At 32.6% G+C, this 16,884-nt stretch overlaps 5 protein-coding genes across 5 annotated transcripts; 2 read left to right on the forward strand and 3 right to left on the reverse strand.

Annotated features, from left to right (window-relative positions):
* Nucleotides 1-88: 88 nt before the first annotated feature.
* On the reverse strand, nucleotides 89-7,858 carry ASCRUDRAFT_77202 (uncharacterized protein). The gene has a single exon (XM_020193766.1). It carries the CDS (start codon nucleotides 7,669-7,671, stop codon nucleotides 235-237), a length of 7,437 nt encoding a protein of 2,478 aa, XP_020045781.1. The 5' UTR covers nucleotides 7,672-7,858; the 3' UTR covers nucleotides 89-234.
* Nucleotides 7,859-8,122: 264 nt separating this feature from the next.
* On the reverse strand, nucleotides 8,123-9,986 carry CCT5 (chaperonin-containing T-complex subunit CCT5). The gene has a single exon (XM_020193767.1). It carries the CDS (start codon nucleotides 9,895-9,897, stop codon nucleotides 8,239-8,241), a length of 1,659 nt encoding a protein of 552 aa, XP_020045782.1. The 5' UTR covers nucleotides 9,898-9,986; the 3' UTR covers nucleotides 8,123-8,238.
* Nucleotides 9,987-10,177: 191 nt separating this feature from the next.
* On the forward strand, nucleotides 10,178-11,570 carry ARP3 (actin-related protein 3). The gene has a single exon (XM_020193768.1). It carries the CDS (start codon nucleotides 10,213-10,215, stop codon nucleotides 11,533-11,535), a length of 1,323 nt encoding a protein of 440 aa, XP_020045783.1. The 5' UTR covers nucleotides 10,178-10,212; the 3' UTR covers nucleotides 11,536-11,570.
* A 638-nt stretch (nucleotides 11,571-12,208) lies between these two features.
* Nucleotides 12,209-14,538, reverse strand: ASCRUDRAFT_77205 (uncharacterized protein). Its single transcript, XM_020193769.1, has one exon. It carries the CDS (start codon nucleotides 14,512-14,514, stop codon nucleotides 12,415-12,417), a length of 2,100 nt encoding a protein of 699 aa, XP_020045784.1. The 5' UTR covers nucleotides 14,515-14,538; the 3' UTR covers nucleotides 12,209-12,414.
* A 606-nt stretch (nucleotides 14,539-15,144) lies between these two features.
* Nucleotides 15,145-16,851, forward strand: ASCRUDRAFT_9517 (DUF4246 domain-containing protein; the record flags this gene model as incomplete). Its single annotated transcript, XM_020195169.1, has 1 exon — nucleotides 15,145-16,851. One exon carries the CDS (start codon nucleotides 15,145-15,147, stop codon nucleotides 16,849-16,851), a length of 1,707 nt encoding a protein of 568 aa, XP_020045785.1.
* Between the last annotated feature and the right edge of the window lie 33 nt (nucleotides 16,852-16,884).

Below are 16,884 nucleotides of genomic sequence, written 5' to 3' on the forward strand. Positions count from 1 at the left end.
ATAGAGATGTTTTATATATTATAAAAGCAATTATTGATTTTGAAAGTTAATAAAAAAACAACAAAAAATTAAAAAAAACAACAGAAAAATCAAAACAATTATCACTCAAAATATAATAAAGTAAAGGAAAACCAATAATATAATTATCTATGAGAATTAAAACCAAAAAAATAACACTAACGATAAAAAAAACAAGGAAACAAAACAAAAGAAAAAACAAAAAATAATATCCAATTACCAAAATGAGCACCAACCGATATAATGTTGAGACAAGTTTTCTTTATCAACTGCTTGCTCAATCAATTTATCAACTTGAGCCTCAACATCTAAATCTCTTGAATATGGAAAATCATTACCTGTTAGTTTAGCTGTTATTCTTTTAGTAATATAATCTGCACGATAGTTTGTAATATCTTTGGTAATTTCTTCCTCAACTTTCTCAGCTTGCTCCTTTTCAAGAAGACCTTTTTTATGCATTTCAAGTAAATTCGGTGAAATATTCATTCCTGCTTGTTTTCCCACTGCAATAGGAGGAACCTCAAAACCCCAACCAATTAATGGATCATATGCAAATGATTCTAAAATAGCTATCAATGATTCTTTGTTATCGCGAATTACTCTCATCACATTTTCACACGTAATACGGAACCCTCCTTCAATTTCAGTAAATCCCATAGCAGCTCTCAACATTCTTGTTAAACGAAATGGAACCTTTTCTGGAAACTTTTCACGTAAAATTGCTGCCTCGAAACAGTCACCAAAATCAATATGAACAACTTTTCCTGTTACCCCATTCAACATAATATTTGAAGGATGACGATCCCCAAGTCCCAAAATATAACCAACCATAGACATAACAGCTAATGATGTAGTAAATGTACTACGTCTTTCTAGCCAAACTTCTGATGATCGACTTTTCAACCACAAAATTTTATAGAAATCTCTTTTTTGTTTTTTTGAATAAGCATCTATAAAATCAAACACCTCAACTCTTTTTAAAAATGGCATTTGAATGGATAATGGTGCATACGATTCTAACAATCTAGTTTCGCAATTGGGCATTTGCTTTGTCAGGTATCTATGTTCTTTAATTAAAATATGAAATGTTTCACTTTCAGGAACCCATCCAAGCAAACCTGATTTTGGTGCTAGAGGAATAGCCGGATATTTTTGAATTTCAAGATGTCGTTTCTTACATTGATTATCATTTTTCAAAATTGCATTAACCAAGCCAAACAATTGCATAGCAAGATTGTCTTGACGAATATCTTCACGACCTTTTAAAATGTAATCATAAATTTTACCATTTTGTCCAATAATATGCATACGACGAGGATGTTGTTTAGATATAAAAACACTTAAAATATTACCAAAACTCTTAATTCTGACTATCGGTTTATTTGGATCATATGTTCCTGGTATTGCGAGCACCAAATCTCGGTATTTTAGTAAATTTGGAGAAATGTATTCAAGTTCAAGAGATTTATACTGTTCCATATACTTTCGAGTACTTCGAAACACTTGTTGGTAGATTTCCCATGCCTGATTAATTGCAGTTTGGTCCTTTGATTTATTATATTGTTCAATGAAATGAAATGCTTTACATAATTCTTTATAGTAAGCAGTATGAAAAGCTCTTTCATTGAGCGTTTCCGGATTTTTGAAAAAGTTTTGTAGTTCTTGAAGAATCTGAAACATTTTTTTGGGATTTTGTTCAATATTGAACTTAGATGCTTCTTCTAGTTTTTCTTGACAGATTTCATACCATAATATAGCTACTCTCATTAATTCATTGCACACGTTTGTAGCTTGTTCAACTAATTCTTTGCTATGAAGACGCATACTACTGATAACATTACCAGCCGCTTTCCTTGATGCAATAGATGATTTAAAGGCCACTGTCAATGGAAATATTAATGCTTGAGGATGAGCCTTTCCCAATTGGATTAATAAATTCTGCAAAGAATGGTTAATTTTGGGGTTTGGGTGATGAATAGATGAAAACAACTGAGGAGTTACATTTAACCAAAATGAAATGTCAATATAGTTTATCCCCAGCTCAATTTGTGATGCAACCTCTTGATGACCACCATAACGAAACCATAAATGTAAAATACGTAGCATATCTTGTATGGCATTTCTTGTCGATAAATCTATTGATTTGAAAAATCCTTCAATAGCAGTAGGAACAAATCTTTTAACCACTTCAAAATCGTCTTCCTCGCTGCTTGAACTCTCATTTCTTGTCACAGATTGTGTTATATGAGAGACAACCTGATAATTTGCCAAAGCCCAATAATGCCAGCCTTTATACCATTTTGGAACAAGAGATTTTGCAACTAAAAAGCATCCCAAAACTTCGTTTGGGTTACTTTTCCAATCAGGTTTTAACTCTACCAACCATTCACTTTGCTTGGAAAAAAATCTTGCCAATATTTCGATATAAGATTGATATTCTTCTTCAGAACAAGGTTTGTTAATAGGAAATTTGCAATCTATCAAGCTATCTGGATTCAAGCCCAAAACACTAGCAAACTTTCCACTAAAACCAGCCAACTGAGCCAACGCGTAATCTTTTTTACCTTCTTCCCACAATAACTTGCAATTTGAATAAACAACTTTTGGATGCAATAATGAAACCGAACCCAATTGAATATTAGTGTCCATCAAATAAGAAATTGTTTTTTTAGCCAATTGAAGCCTATTAGATTTACGACATAGATTAATGAACCTCACAAGCATTAAAACATCTTCTTTTTGTGATAAAACCAATGAACGAACATTTAAAGATCTGCGCCAAAAATCCACATCTGTATATGATCCATTTAGTCTTTCGTTCCACATTTTAACCAAAAATTTTCTTTTAGAAGAATCCATTGGTAATTCCTTATATTTTATTACTTCTTCCAATTCGGTTAACAACTGACCTTTGAAAATAGCCTCATAAGCCCGCCTGTAACTTTCCTTAATCAGATTCTGTATTTCAGGTACTATTTTACTTCGGGCTTTGCCAATATTAACTTTAGCTAGCTTTAAGTCATTGCGATGAATATTAAGAATTGTGTTAAAAAAAAAGTAACTAGATCCTCCACGCATAGCATCAATGTATAAATTCATATTTTCCCACCTGCCCAAACTCCAGTCGGCGGATGCAACAAGATGAGCAATTTCTTTGCAGTCTCCAACTTTCACTTTATCTAAGAAAATTGAAGACATTTTTTCAGACTCTCCTAATGCTAACATACATCTTAATTCACCTTCCAAGGTTTTGGCATTATACGGATCTGTTTTTAACTTGTCTTGATACATTACCAATGCTTCATCCCATCTCTGTAGCTTTTGGTACCACGAAGCTTTTGGTTTAAAGCCATACTTTTTCTCTGCAACTTTTAAAATACCAATTGCTGCATCTTGTTGTTGAAGATTATAATTAATACTAATCAAGGACTCAATAAAAAGTTTGTCCACAAAGTCCGAATCAGAGTTTCCAGCATCAATTTCATTGTAATATTCTGCCTCTCTGTAGTGCAAAGACTTGGCTGATGCATGTGTACGAAAAGCATGCGATGCTAATATACCTGGCTGTATAACTGTATCGCCATCTGAATCACAGTGTTCAAGAAATTCAAAAAGATCCAACAAATTTTGAGCCATATCTAAAGGTGCAGTACCAGAAGCTACTGAAATTGAATTTATAAGATCAGCTTTATTCTTATTGTCCAAACATTTATAAACAGCATAAAAACTCACATTGAACAATTGGTCTGCTAATGGGGAATAATAAAACGCTAGATTTTTGCATGCTCTCAATGAAGATGAAGGTGACTGATCTAATAATATATTTGATAAGTTCCTTATCCAAATGTACCAATCTTTTTTATCTCTTTCTTTATAGTTTTCACAACTCCAAGCTTTTTGCAACTCTTCAATAGAATAAGGAGCGGGTTTATCTTCTGTATTATTCATTGGTGTGTTTACAAGATAATCTCCATTTTCAGGATCTTTCAACACTGGTAATTGCTCATTTCTGGCTAGCCTATTTGCCAAATTTGTGTATGCTTGAGATTCAATTCCATTTGCAGCAATTACCTTGTTTATTACAGGTAAAAATAAAACAGAGTTAGGACCGATTTGAGTTAAAAGTGAGCAAATTGTGTTCATCGCAAGATTTTTTAGACTCATACTGTCTGGGTCATTGCTCTGAAGAATTTTCAACAAAGGCTGAATGATTTTAGAAGATTGATCAGAGAGATTTGTACTGTTGCAAAGTTTTCCAATCGTTTCGATGGAAGCTTTTTTTAAATTAAGTGGCGAGACATCTAAAAGTCTTATAATACTAGAAACCACGAGATTTGTATATTCATCTAAACTTGAACCAAAAACAACAAAAGCATGTAAAACTCTTATTGAGCTTTTCTTATTTAATGATGTATCTGAATTGAAAACATTTAAAAGCATTGTAATTATTGACGGTATCTGGTACTTGAATTCAGCTCCGAAAATCTCAGCAATTGCTTCAAGTAAATTAATAGCTGGGCCTTGTAGATCAATACTAAGTACAAAAAAGTACTGAATAGAGTCAACAATCTTAGGAACTGCTGCTCTGACATGTCTTCTCGCAAACTTAACAAGATTTGATAGCTCACTGAGACAGGCCTTTACTTTTGATGGTGGATAATGTCTGATAGCATTGAGAATACCATTTATAATATAAATAAGAAAAGGTTGTCCAGACGACTTTGATGATATATAAACTTCACAAATTGTTTTCACAGCTAGTTCATGTCGTACTACTAGTGATTTGTTTCTAATCAATTTTAGTAGCAATATAAATATGACTATCAAATTAAATGATTGTGTTCCAGGAACCAATTCTCTTTGCATTAGTAACAAAATATCAATAGGAGTATCTTTTTGAAGTGTTTCAGGAATTTTTACATTTGGAGCAACATCTTTTAAAATTGTGCTCACAAGAAAACTGTCATCTTCTGTATCATCATCTTCATTATTAGAGTAGCTTTTTATATCACTTTTAGGCTTAGTAGCCTCCCCTATTTTAAATGGGTCGATTGCTCCTAAAGTACCTATTACTCGTACAACTTCTTCTCTAACAATTTTTGATGGATCATTGTTCAATAAATCCAACAAAGTAGGCATTAACTCTGGATAATCAAGAAATGGTTTAATTACATAGCCGGAATTGAGAGACATTTCACCGATTGCAGATAGAATAGCAAGCTTTTCTTCAGTGGAAATAGCACTTGAGTTTTCTTTTAACGGTCTAAGAAGTAAAGGAAAAATTTTGGCCAAATCTGGCTTGAAATTTTCCCCCACAATATCTGAAAGAACACCTAAAGATTTAACCGTAATGAAATTCAAAGTTGATACATTGTCGCTTGAAATAATAGGAATAAAACAATCTAATATTGGTTTAATAAAAGGTCTTACCAAATTGTTGGATGAATTTATCAATTCAGTCAATAATAAAGCACTTTCTTCTTTGATAGTTTCAACACTTGAAAATTGAAGATCTGTTAAAAGTTGAATCAATGTTTTTCTTAAGGAAGGTACAATAAAAGCTGGATTTTTATGCGATAATCTACATAAAATCACCAATGCATTTTTTTTAACGGAAAAGTTCAAGTCATTCAATGCTAATAATAATAGTTGAACATTATTAGGTTGGGATAACTGAGAATCAAATTTTTCTGAAAGCATACCCAAAACATTGCTTCTTATTTGAGAAGAAGGATCTGTTACGGCAATAGTTAATAGATGGTTTAAAATTTCACTCATTGCCATTAACGAATTCAAAGAAACTTCATTGATAATAGGATCATTTGAAAACAAAAAACAGACGGTTCCAGCGGCTAGGTCCCTTAAATTTTTGTCATCATCGTCTGTGTATTTCAAAACAACAAATCTAGCAAATTCATTTAAAGAGTATTTTTGAGTGAAATTTAAAATTGTCAACATCTTAAAACATCCTTTTATGAGTAGATTGTTTTGATATAAAAAAGAATTTTTGTTTTCTGTTTCGTTTGTTCCAAGATAATTTGAAGGAGTTTGAACAAAACCATAATTTTGAAGAACCGATTCTCTAAGATTTTTGGCTACATTTAAATCAACAAGATTTTTAATTGAAGCTGTATGGCCATCATTAACCATGTAATTATTTGAAGCAAGTGGTTTTAAACTAGATGAATAATTGTCTGTAAAATGGTTATCATAGGGCAAATTATTTGAGTAAATATTATAAGAATTGTAATAAAAATTTTCATTGCCATTTCCATTTCCGTTTCCATTTCCATTTCCATTTCCATTTCCATTTCCATTTCCAATTCCAATTCCAATTCCAATTCCATTTGAATTTGATTTTATTAATTTTTTTCTAATATTTGAATCTAAATTCGAAATTGGCAATCCGGGTGTTATAAAAGTGGTTCCTCCTAGATATTTTGAAATAACATTTATAAATTTCTCAAAGATTTCATCTTCTAGTGTTGGAGTATTTTTTATTAAAATTTGTAGTAATGTAATTAAATGATCAGAGATATTGCAATAAGATAATAGATCGATCAAATTATTTTTGAAAGAACTTATCAAGTTTTCCTTAAGACAATCAGAAAAATTTGATAGACAATAAAAAATTGCATTTTCAAATTCATAACGTTTTTCTTGTTTTAAATTATTAACATTTGCAAAAATAGATATTAAGGGTGAGGAAGCTTTATTTATTGAAGGATTTGTGTTATAAGTTAAAGCAATTAATAAGCTTTCAAGTATTGGAATGATTTTATCACAAAAGGGTTTATAAGCAGACGCAGAGCCGAGAGACAGAGCCAATCTTCCAAACAAATATAGAATGGGAATTTTATCTTTGTCTTTTTTAATGATTAAAATATATTGGTCAGTTAAAAGGGGTAAATAATTTTGAATGAAAAATTTTTGATTGTAAGAAGCAATGTAAGGAATTATATTAGTAACCGCTTTTCTAATATTCGAGGATTTGTGATCTTTGAATTTTAAAGATGTTATGTAAATCTCGTTAACTCTATTGTCAATTAATGAGATTATGTTCTTATAAGACGACAATTGATTTGATGTATAATCCATTGAAATTGATTTATAATGTTTTAAGACTTGATTGCTTATTGAAGCTAATTCTCTGAAGATTAATAATGAACAATGAATATTTTCAGTTGAATTTACTATTGAGTTTTCTTTAGCTTTGCTAAACAAAGTTTCATATAGTTGAAAATTTAAGAAGGAGTCCTTTAGTAATAATTCGTTTAATACTAGTTTCAATAGTTTTGCAGATTCGTCTCTAACTTTAACACTGGAGTCTTTCAAAGTTTGATACAAACGAGACAATATAGAGGATTCAATCAGTTTTGAAGTTACAGCCATATTATTTATGCAGCATTCCTGCAAAAGGTATAGGGCAAATAGTTTATTGCTTTCTCTTTTATTTAGTAAATTTTCAGCAGCATTTTCAATCGAGAATTCCAATTTACTGACCAAAGTGCCGCCAGGCTTTGATAGTAGGCCAATTGTATGAGCAATATCCTTTGAGATTGACAAGTCCTTTTTCAACAATTCTAAAATTTGGTTAATTCTACCGATGTTGATTGGTTCATTATTGGTTGATTCAGCAAAGTATCTTGTCATCAACAAGCACTCTAGTTTGTTTGAATTTTCATCTTTAGTCTTTTGGAACAAGATTGCAAAACAAGTTTCGCAAGATTTTGAATTCTGGAGTAATTTCTTCAATTTTATCCTATATCTCACCTTATCATCAGCGTTATTAGAAAATAAGCCATCCCATATTTGTGAGAAAAGGGTATGAATGCTAGCCATATCTTTTTTGTCACTCATTATCAAAATAACATATTAAATCGAATTAGGGAAATTGATTATTCCAGCAGATACAAAACAGCTTGAATAAATGTCTTTGGTTATCAACTGCAGAAAGTGTTGAAGTTGCTTTCAAACACGATTTTTGAACAAAAACTGAAAAAAATCTCGCTCGTTCGAATTAGGCAATAGAACGGCAGCCCAAATGGAGCAACCCTCGAAAGCGTAGTTGCCCCTTTCGACGAGACCGAGATGGTTAATTGTGGAACTGTGGAATTATTTATTTGGTATTTGTGAATTAGCTATTGTTTATTTATTGATGGTTTACTTGACGTTGATCAAGCTATGAAAAAGTATATAAGTATATCGGAACTATCATGCTTAGTAGGTGTCCTTACCGGTGATGATGACGTCGTTTATCTTCAAAATCATTCTGGTTAACTGCGTAGCCAACAATAGCTGTTGTTTTTTACCTATTAATGGATCGATAATGAATAGTTCTTTCATGTCGTTGGTGCCTTTGCCCAAACAATCAACACCCAATTTGCTGTTGTTTTCTTTGATTTGTCTGGATTTGATGTAGGACAATGTTTCGATGGGATCTAACCCTGAGTTGCCGGCTAGTGTCATTGGAATAACATCTAGTGCATTGGCAAAGGCTCTGAATGAATATTGGTCAATGCCCTTTTGTTTATCTGCTGCCTCGTTGACGGCAATGGAACATGTTATTTCGGAAGCACCACCTCCATAAACAATTCTATTGTCACGGATCAAGTTACGTACAACACATAACGAATCGTGCAAGGCTCTAATAGCTTCATCGACTATCATTTTATTTGACCCCCTGATGAATAGGGTAGCAGCCTTTTTATTGCTGCACTGTTCAATTACCAACATATGGTCTCTAGTTGTACCAAATTCAATTTCTCTGACTGTTCCCGAAGTACCCAATTTTTCATTTGATAAATCTTGGAATCTTGGGACAATTCTACCGTTGGTCGCAATTGCAAGCAACTCAATTTCAGGACCACCAACCCATCTTACGGCGGGCAAATCATTTTGCAATAGTAAATGGTTAGCTTCATCATCAAAACCCCATTGACATATAACCAAATTGGCACCGGATTTTTTAACGTAATCAATCATTTCTTGAAATTTCTCTTGTTCGTAAGTTTGTAGGTTCTTGAATTCTTCCACTGTTGAAATGTCCAATTTGTGTTTAGTTTTAGGCTTTGGAGGCTCGAATGGACATGTTAAAATGGCGATTTTGGCATCTTCGATTGATTTAGGCATTTGGGGATGCGAAAACTCTTTGTCAATTATGATACCGCTGATCAATTTGGAGTCGCTCAAAGAACCACCAACTTTTCCTTCCATCTTGATTAAATCAAACTGAACGTCTTTTCTCTCTAAATCAGCCACTGATATTACTGCATCCACAGCCATTTTAGCAAATTGGTCGTGAAATTTAGATACAATCTTTGATCCTAGGGAAGTCTTTGCAGCTTTTAACAAATCTGCTTTATCATCATCAATTTCAATTTCTTCAGAAATATCGTCCAATTTTTGGACAGCTATCTTACAGGCCAAATCAAACCCATTTGCTATTTTAATTGGATGAATGCCCTTATCGATGAGTTCTAATGCCTGGTCTAGTAAACTGGAAGCAAGAACAACAACACCTGTGGTTCCGTCGCCAATTTCGTCGTCTTGAGACTTGGACAATTCAACCAACAACTTTGCAATTTCGTTGTCCAACTCCATTTGAGAAAGAATTGACGCACCGTCGTTAGTTATAGTAATGTCGCCATCGGGAGAAATTAAAATCTTGTCCAAACCTCTTGGTCCCAACGAGGACTGGATAATTGAGGCCACTGATCTGGCAGCCAAAATATGGGACTTTGTAGCTTCAATTCCATGGGCTCTCTTTTTCTTTCCCTGGTCTTTGACAATGATAAAAGGCCTGCCCATTTCGTCCTGGGCAATAATTGCGTTGGACATGTCAGGCATCTCCATCATCTGAGGTTGAGCGTGGGCCATTTGGAATAACAGGTATGGTGTGTGCTAGAAAGACAGAAACAAAAGCAAAAACAGAAGAGTTGCAGTGAAAATGTTCTCGTTGTTTCTCGTTGTTTCTTCTGAACAAAACATTTCCTAACGCTTTTTTTTCAGTTCCAAAAAAATTTGAAATCCAAATTTCAGTCACGCGACTTCCGGCGACTTCCGGCAGAACCGCCCCTAATCGCAACGAAAAGATTGACAGATAATGCTCAAATGAAGAGAACAATCTCAAGCCAGAGGTGATTTGGTTTTGTTCTATCGTCTGTTGATCTCAATTACCAATTCTTGTTGAAAATGGCGAGCATCGCAACCCCAGCTGTCGTTATGGACAATGGTACTGGTTTGACCAAACTTGGTTTTGCCGGTAACGACGCTCCATCTTTCGTGTTTCCTACTGCTATTGCAACCAACTCAAACTTTTCAGGAAAACCTTCTGCTCCATTGAACAGACCACGAAGATCTGGGCCTTCGGGTTCTGGCGCTTCAGCAATCAATAGCAATCTTAGCAACAACAATGTGGCCTTGAAAAGAGGCATGGAGGACCTAGACTTTTATATTGGCGACGAAGCTCTCGAGGCATGCAATGGTCCAAACTACTCACTAAGCTATCCCATAAAACATGGTCAAATTGAAAACTGGGATCATATGGAGAGGTTTTGGGAAAACTCCATATTCAAGTATTTGCGATGTGAGCCAGAGGACCACTATTTTTTGTTGACTGAACCTCCATTGAATCCTCCTGAAAATAGAGAAAATACTGCTGAAATCATGTTTGAATCCTTCAATTGTGCTGGTTTATACATAGCTGTCCAGGCTGTCTTAGCATTGGCTGCCTCTTGGACCTCCTCAAAAGTTCAAAACAGGGTTTTGACTGGTACTGTTATTGATTCTGGTGACGGGGTCACCCATGTTATTCCTGTTGCTGAAGGGTATGTAATTGGTTCAGCAATAAAAAATATTCCAATTGCTGGAAGAGACATCACTTTGTTTATTCAACAAATGCTTAGAGAAAGAGGCGAGGCCGATTCGTCTTTAAGAACTGCCGAACAGATTAAACAAAACTACTGCTATGTTTGTCCTGATATTGTTAAAGAATTTAGAAAATTCGATAATGATTCACAAAAGTTTTCTCAGTATATCGTGGAAAATCAAAACAAAACACAAAAAAAAATTGTTGATATTGGTTACGAAAAGTTTCTAGCTCCTGAAATCTTCTTCAACCCAGAAATAGCTTCATCCGACTTCTTAATTCCTCTACCAACTGTTGTTGATCAAGCTATACAATCATCTCCGATAGATGTAAGAAAAGGATTGTATAAAAATATCGTTCTAAGTGGTGGTTCTACAATGTTTAAAGATTTCGGTAGAAGATTACAAAGAGATATAAGAGACATTGTCAAACAAAGAATCGAAGCCTCAGAAAGACTATCAAATGCTAAAAGTACGGGAGTCGAGGTTCAAGTTATTTCTCATAGAAGACAAAGAAATGCTGTTTGGTTTGGTGGTAGTTTAATGGCTCAAACGAGTGAATTTAAAGCGTATTGTCACACTAAACAAGATTACGACGAATTTGGTCCAAATATTGTAAGAAATTTCAGTTTATTCAGTGTTCCATAATTGTTTGGTTTACTCATTTGTGGGGGGGGGGGGGGTTGAAAGTTATACATATTTTTTTCTCTTTTTTTTTTCTCACACTGCTTATTGTTTCATTAAAAATTGTTTTTACTTACTATTTTTTTTTTTCTTTGGTTTAATTTCTTTTGGTATTATTTAAAAAAATTAAAATGTACAACAATTTTGAATATAAAAAAGAAAACAATAGTTAAATACGTTTGTTAATTTGAAACTACAAAAAAAAAGTATAGCACAATCAACTCATAGTCTTATAATCTTAAAATCTCATGAATTTCTGAATTTCTGAATTTCTGTTTATTATTTTATTGAATAATAAAGCGCATTGTCTTATATAGGTTAAATTATATGTTTTTAAATTATAGATAACTCTTTTTCAATCTCATATATAAAGAATTCAGATCCATTGTTATGGAACTTTTATTTGATTGGACAATCCAAAGGTGTTTCCAAAAAGGGAAATTTTAATTTTAACATTATTCTTTTAAAACTGCTTTTCATTTGAGATTTATTTCCCTTAAATCAAACATTAGATCCAATTAAATTAAAGCTGTTTACTAATGTTTTTAGGCCAATAAGCCTAGCACATAAAATACTAATTCAGGTCATTCTACACAGGAATAGATTGATAGAAAAGACATATAATTAAAGAAGTTGTTAAAAAAAAGTGATAATGAATAAAAAGTGGAAATGAACAAAAAATGCTAAACTGAAAAAAGATAAAAAAAAAATAAATGAATGAATATGTTGGGACGAAAAATATCAGGGAATGTTTGCAAAATTAAAAAATAAAAAATAAATTAAAGGAGCGTTGAGATTTCATTAGTACATGATTTTAAAACAAAAAGAATTGTCAGTTAAGTATTAAAAATTTTCATTAAATCTAATAGAATCATTATTTTGATTGGAGCCGTCATATTGATTTTCATTCCAATCATTTGAACCAAAATTATTGTCATTTTCAGTGATTTCAATATCCTTTTTAAACTGATTTTCAAATTTTGATAAATAATCAATATCATCATCAGTTGAACAATTTAAAGAAATCGTTGCTTCGTATTTTAGAATACAACTTCTACAACAAAATTTTTTCTTGATCGGAACCAATTTATTGCCTAGAATATCCCACCATTCAATTACTGTGCCAATTGGTCTTATAATATATTTTTTGCAGGTAAAACATAATTCATTATTTGAACCATTGATTAATGCTTTAGACACTAATTCTAAATGGGATTTGCTTAAATTTTTTGCCCAATAACTTGATTCTGACTTTGACAACTTATAAGTGGCTAGTTGTCGTAAACACAATTCTGATAGTTTTGGAAGAATTGGGGTTGAAGCTTCAATAATTTTTTGGATTTTAAGTCTTTGCTGCTTGTTTTTGAGATATAATTCATATTTTAGTTCTTTGATTGAGGGGGGATCTTTGCTTTTTTTTGAATGATTATGTTTATTATCGTTTTCATGATTATTGTATGAGTTTTTCAATAAATTTATTGTTTTTGATATGTTAATTCTTATATTATCAATTTTATTTTGCAAGTTTTTATCATCAAAGATAATTTCTGAAGCAAATCTCAAATATGCAAAAGAATTGATTGTGGAAATTGTTATGATTCTGAAATTTTTAAAGGGATAGATTTTTTGGAAATTTGAAAACTCCAATAGTTTTGAATTTGGTCGAATACATAAAGTTCCAAGATTATTTAAGTAAAGTATTTGCCATGGCAAATATTTGAATTTATTGAGAGATAAATTAAGTGATCTTAGATAGTTTGAGCAATTTAGTATCAGACCAGGAATTGAAGATAGTTTATTATCTCTGAAACTTAAGACCTGGATATTTGGAATATCGAATAATCTAGGATTGATGTTAATTAATTTATTATGATAAAAATATAGTTGGAAATTTGGGGATTTGATTTTTTTAGTTTCTTTATCGAATAAGACTAGATCTTTTATATCGCTGATAGCGTTTGGAATAGAAATTAGATTTAGACTATCAAAATTTAAAGACTGGTTATTTTGAAATTCGATGGAATCATCATTAAATGCGTCGGATATCTTTTGTTTGATTAGCTGATGAATTAATCTTTGGTTATTGTTATTGATATCAATTTTTGATATTTTTGAGTTTAGTGTATTGCTATTATTGTCAATAAAATATTCAGCATTTATATTGTTGTTATTGTTGTTATTGTTATTATTGTTATTATTGTTATTATTATTGTTTATGCTCTTAGAATGAAAATGAAAATCAAACTCAAATTCACTATCTTGATCTGGGGAATTTGAATCACTATAATTTATATAATTTGGTTGAATTCTACCATACTTGTCTAAATCTATATCAAAACAGGTAACATCTGAGTTGCAACTAATAAGTAAATCCAGTTTATTCTTATGGCTGTTTTCAGCATTGGTAGTATCATCATTGTGATCAAAATTATGAATAGAAAAACGATTTAAATTGGGGACAGGTAGACTAGTTATTGTTTCATCTGGATTAAAAGTAAAATTGTTATCATTATCATTATCATTATCATTGTCATCGTCATCGTCATCGTTATCTTCATCAGTGAAATCAATGTTATTATTTTCCAGAGAGTCATGATAATCACGACCAACATTCGAGTGTGGAGGGGAGCTTGGTAGTGAATTTATATGGAGATGATTGCTCGAATTCAAAGAGTTATCGACAAAATTATAAACAGATTCACTGGATAAATCAGTTGAATTAACAAGACTAGATGAAGTTGTATCAATAGAGGCTTCTGAATCCAAAAAATCATCTATTGAAACATCATTAAATTGGCTTGGGTTGTTAATGGCTCTTGCTCTAAGCGATGGCAATCTTGCACTGGTATTGTATGAGGTGGTTCCAGGGTCAAAAGAAATAGATCTTTTCTTTCTCGACTTAGAAGCCAGAGGAAATAAATTACGATTGGATCTTTTTCTCATTTTATAAAAAAATAAAAAAGGGAATAAGAGAAAGCATCAAGAGATAAGAAATAAGACATGGAGGAACTGAAGGTCTGAAACTGGTGCGATTGCTTTGGGATTCCTTTTCGTTTCGCTTCGATTCGGCAACAGCCACTTCCCAAAAAAGCAGCTGTCCAAAAGAGGACAGTTCCCGGGGAAATAGCGCATTCTCCCGCTTTCTTGCTTATTTGATGTGCTGTCACCGAGTTAGGCAACCCGTCTCTTTTGCACAATTCCAAACCAACAGGCCGTCAAACCAAAACGAAAAGACAACCGATCCGTTATTCGTAAAACACGCTGTTCAAGCGGTTCGAAATGCGTATATAATGTTTGACGATGCACCGGTATCGATTGTGCTTCGAAATACAGTTGCGTGACGAATAAGTACGCAACTAACTTCGCTGCATTAGAAAGCGAGATCCTGTGCTGTTTGTCCATATGCTCTGTATACAGATATTTGTCTCAAAATAGACAATAGTTTGGATCTTGAATTTTTGCTATCGAAAATAAACTTTTCTGGGGTTTGTTTGAGCTTATAAATATGCTGAAAAGTCTCTTTTCATTTATTCTTTTGTGATCCTTTTCAATTTCATCTCCATCTTGTCCATCATGTCTTTTATAACCTATCATAATTTTTTAATTCCAATAAGACCGAATATTGTATTTGATCTTCAGCTGATATCCTACGAGATTAGATCAAAGCCAAACTGGTCCACAAAGTACCAAGATCCAACAATCAGATCGAAATGGGAGAGAGAAATAAGGTCTGGGCTATTGAAACGCAGCTACCATTACGACAATCTCGACCATTTAATCAAATATGTTTTTGATCATTTGAAGTATTTCCATTATATCCAGAGTGTGACTGAAGACAAGTATGATTGTGGTTTGATTGATTACATTTTTTGCAAAGATGATATTATTAACCCAGATTTGAAAACAAAATTTCTTAAAAGTGCCCAAAACCTCGAAGCAAACGAACCAAAAGATTATCATCCCAATTCAAATGATCAGGTTCTAGACTTGCTTCATCCTTCGTTATACACTCTAAGATATGGTTATTCGCCTGTTTTAATTGATAACAAGTTGAAAATCGTTGAACATGCTGATGCATACAAACCAAATAGATCTACTTACAAAATATCTCAATATATTTCCGAAAATTTCCAATGGTTACCAACTGTTTTCAAATTCAATAAATCTTCAGATGCTTATGAGATTCAATCATATATCAATAATCTACATCCATTCAAATACACTGATCTATATAACGATATCCAAAAAATCTTCAACTCCTGTTTAAATGGATTGTCTTTAGTATTGTCTCGAGCAGAAACAGATGCTCTTAATACTTTTGAAACATTCAACAAATCAATCTCCATTCCTTTTGCTTCCCAAGAAATATACGATGAGAGCTTTCAAAGTTTGGTTGATGGTTTAAAAGAGAAAGCAGAATATTTAGATTATGGGTTCCAATACGATGTTGAATCCTACATTGAAAAATTATATGACGATGGTACAACTACTAAACATCTACTTCCATATTCAAACAAGTCGTTAAAGTTCCCAATTGAAGAAAAGGATTTCAAAGTCGATCTACTAAACTTGAAAGAACTGTATCCTGAGCTCAAAGTCATTGTCAAATTGGCCAATATTGAATTGACTCCTGAGAACCCAACCTATAATGGTGGTTCATGGCATGTTGAGGGCTGTGATAATGAGAAAATCGTTGCAACAATCCTATATTATTACGAAAATGACAACATCACTGGAAGCTCTATAAGCTTTAGAGCTCCTGTTGCCTGTGAAGACTTTTACGAATACGAACAAGATGCAACTGGTCCTGTTTGGGACCTATATAGTCTTTCAAGAGAATCTAGAGCTGTTAGCAATCAAGGTCATATCAACTGTACTGAAAACAGACTATTGGTTTTTCCCAACTTCTTGCAGCATCATGTTAACAAGTTCTCATTGTTAGATAAAACCAAGCCTGGAACTAGGAAAATCCTATGTTTCTTTGTTGTTGATCCATCCTTAGGTGATGAAACTCCTGTTTTCTCCACGAGTGATGTTCCAATTCAAAGAAAAGACTGGTGGGACGACCAAGAATATAAAGAAGAATTCAAAAAGTATCTAACCGATGAAACGAGATTGCAGATTCAAGAATTGATACACAACAACAAGGTCAAGTTTGAATGGCCAATCTTACTTGAAGAATCTAAAACCTTGAGACTTCAGTTGATGAAAGAAAGATCATCTCAAGATAAAGATGAAAGCAATGTTTTCAATAACAAATTTTGTTTATGTGAACATTAATTTAATGATTTGTTTGGTTTTTTTTCTCAAGTT

The sequence above is a fragment of the Ascoidea rubescens genome, assembly GCF_001661345.1.
Source record: "Ascoidea rubescens DSM 1968 unplaced genomic scaffold ASCRUscaffold_12, whole genome shotgun sequence".
Taxonomy (NCBI): Eukaryota; Fungi; Ascomycota; class Saccharomycetes; order Ascoideales; family Ascoideaceae; genus Ascoidea; species Ascoidea rubescens.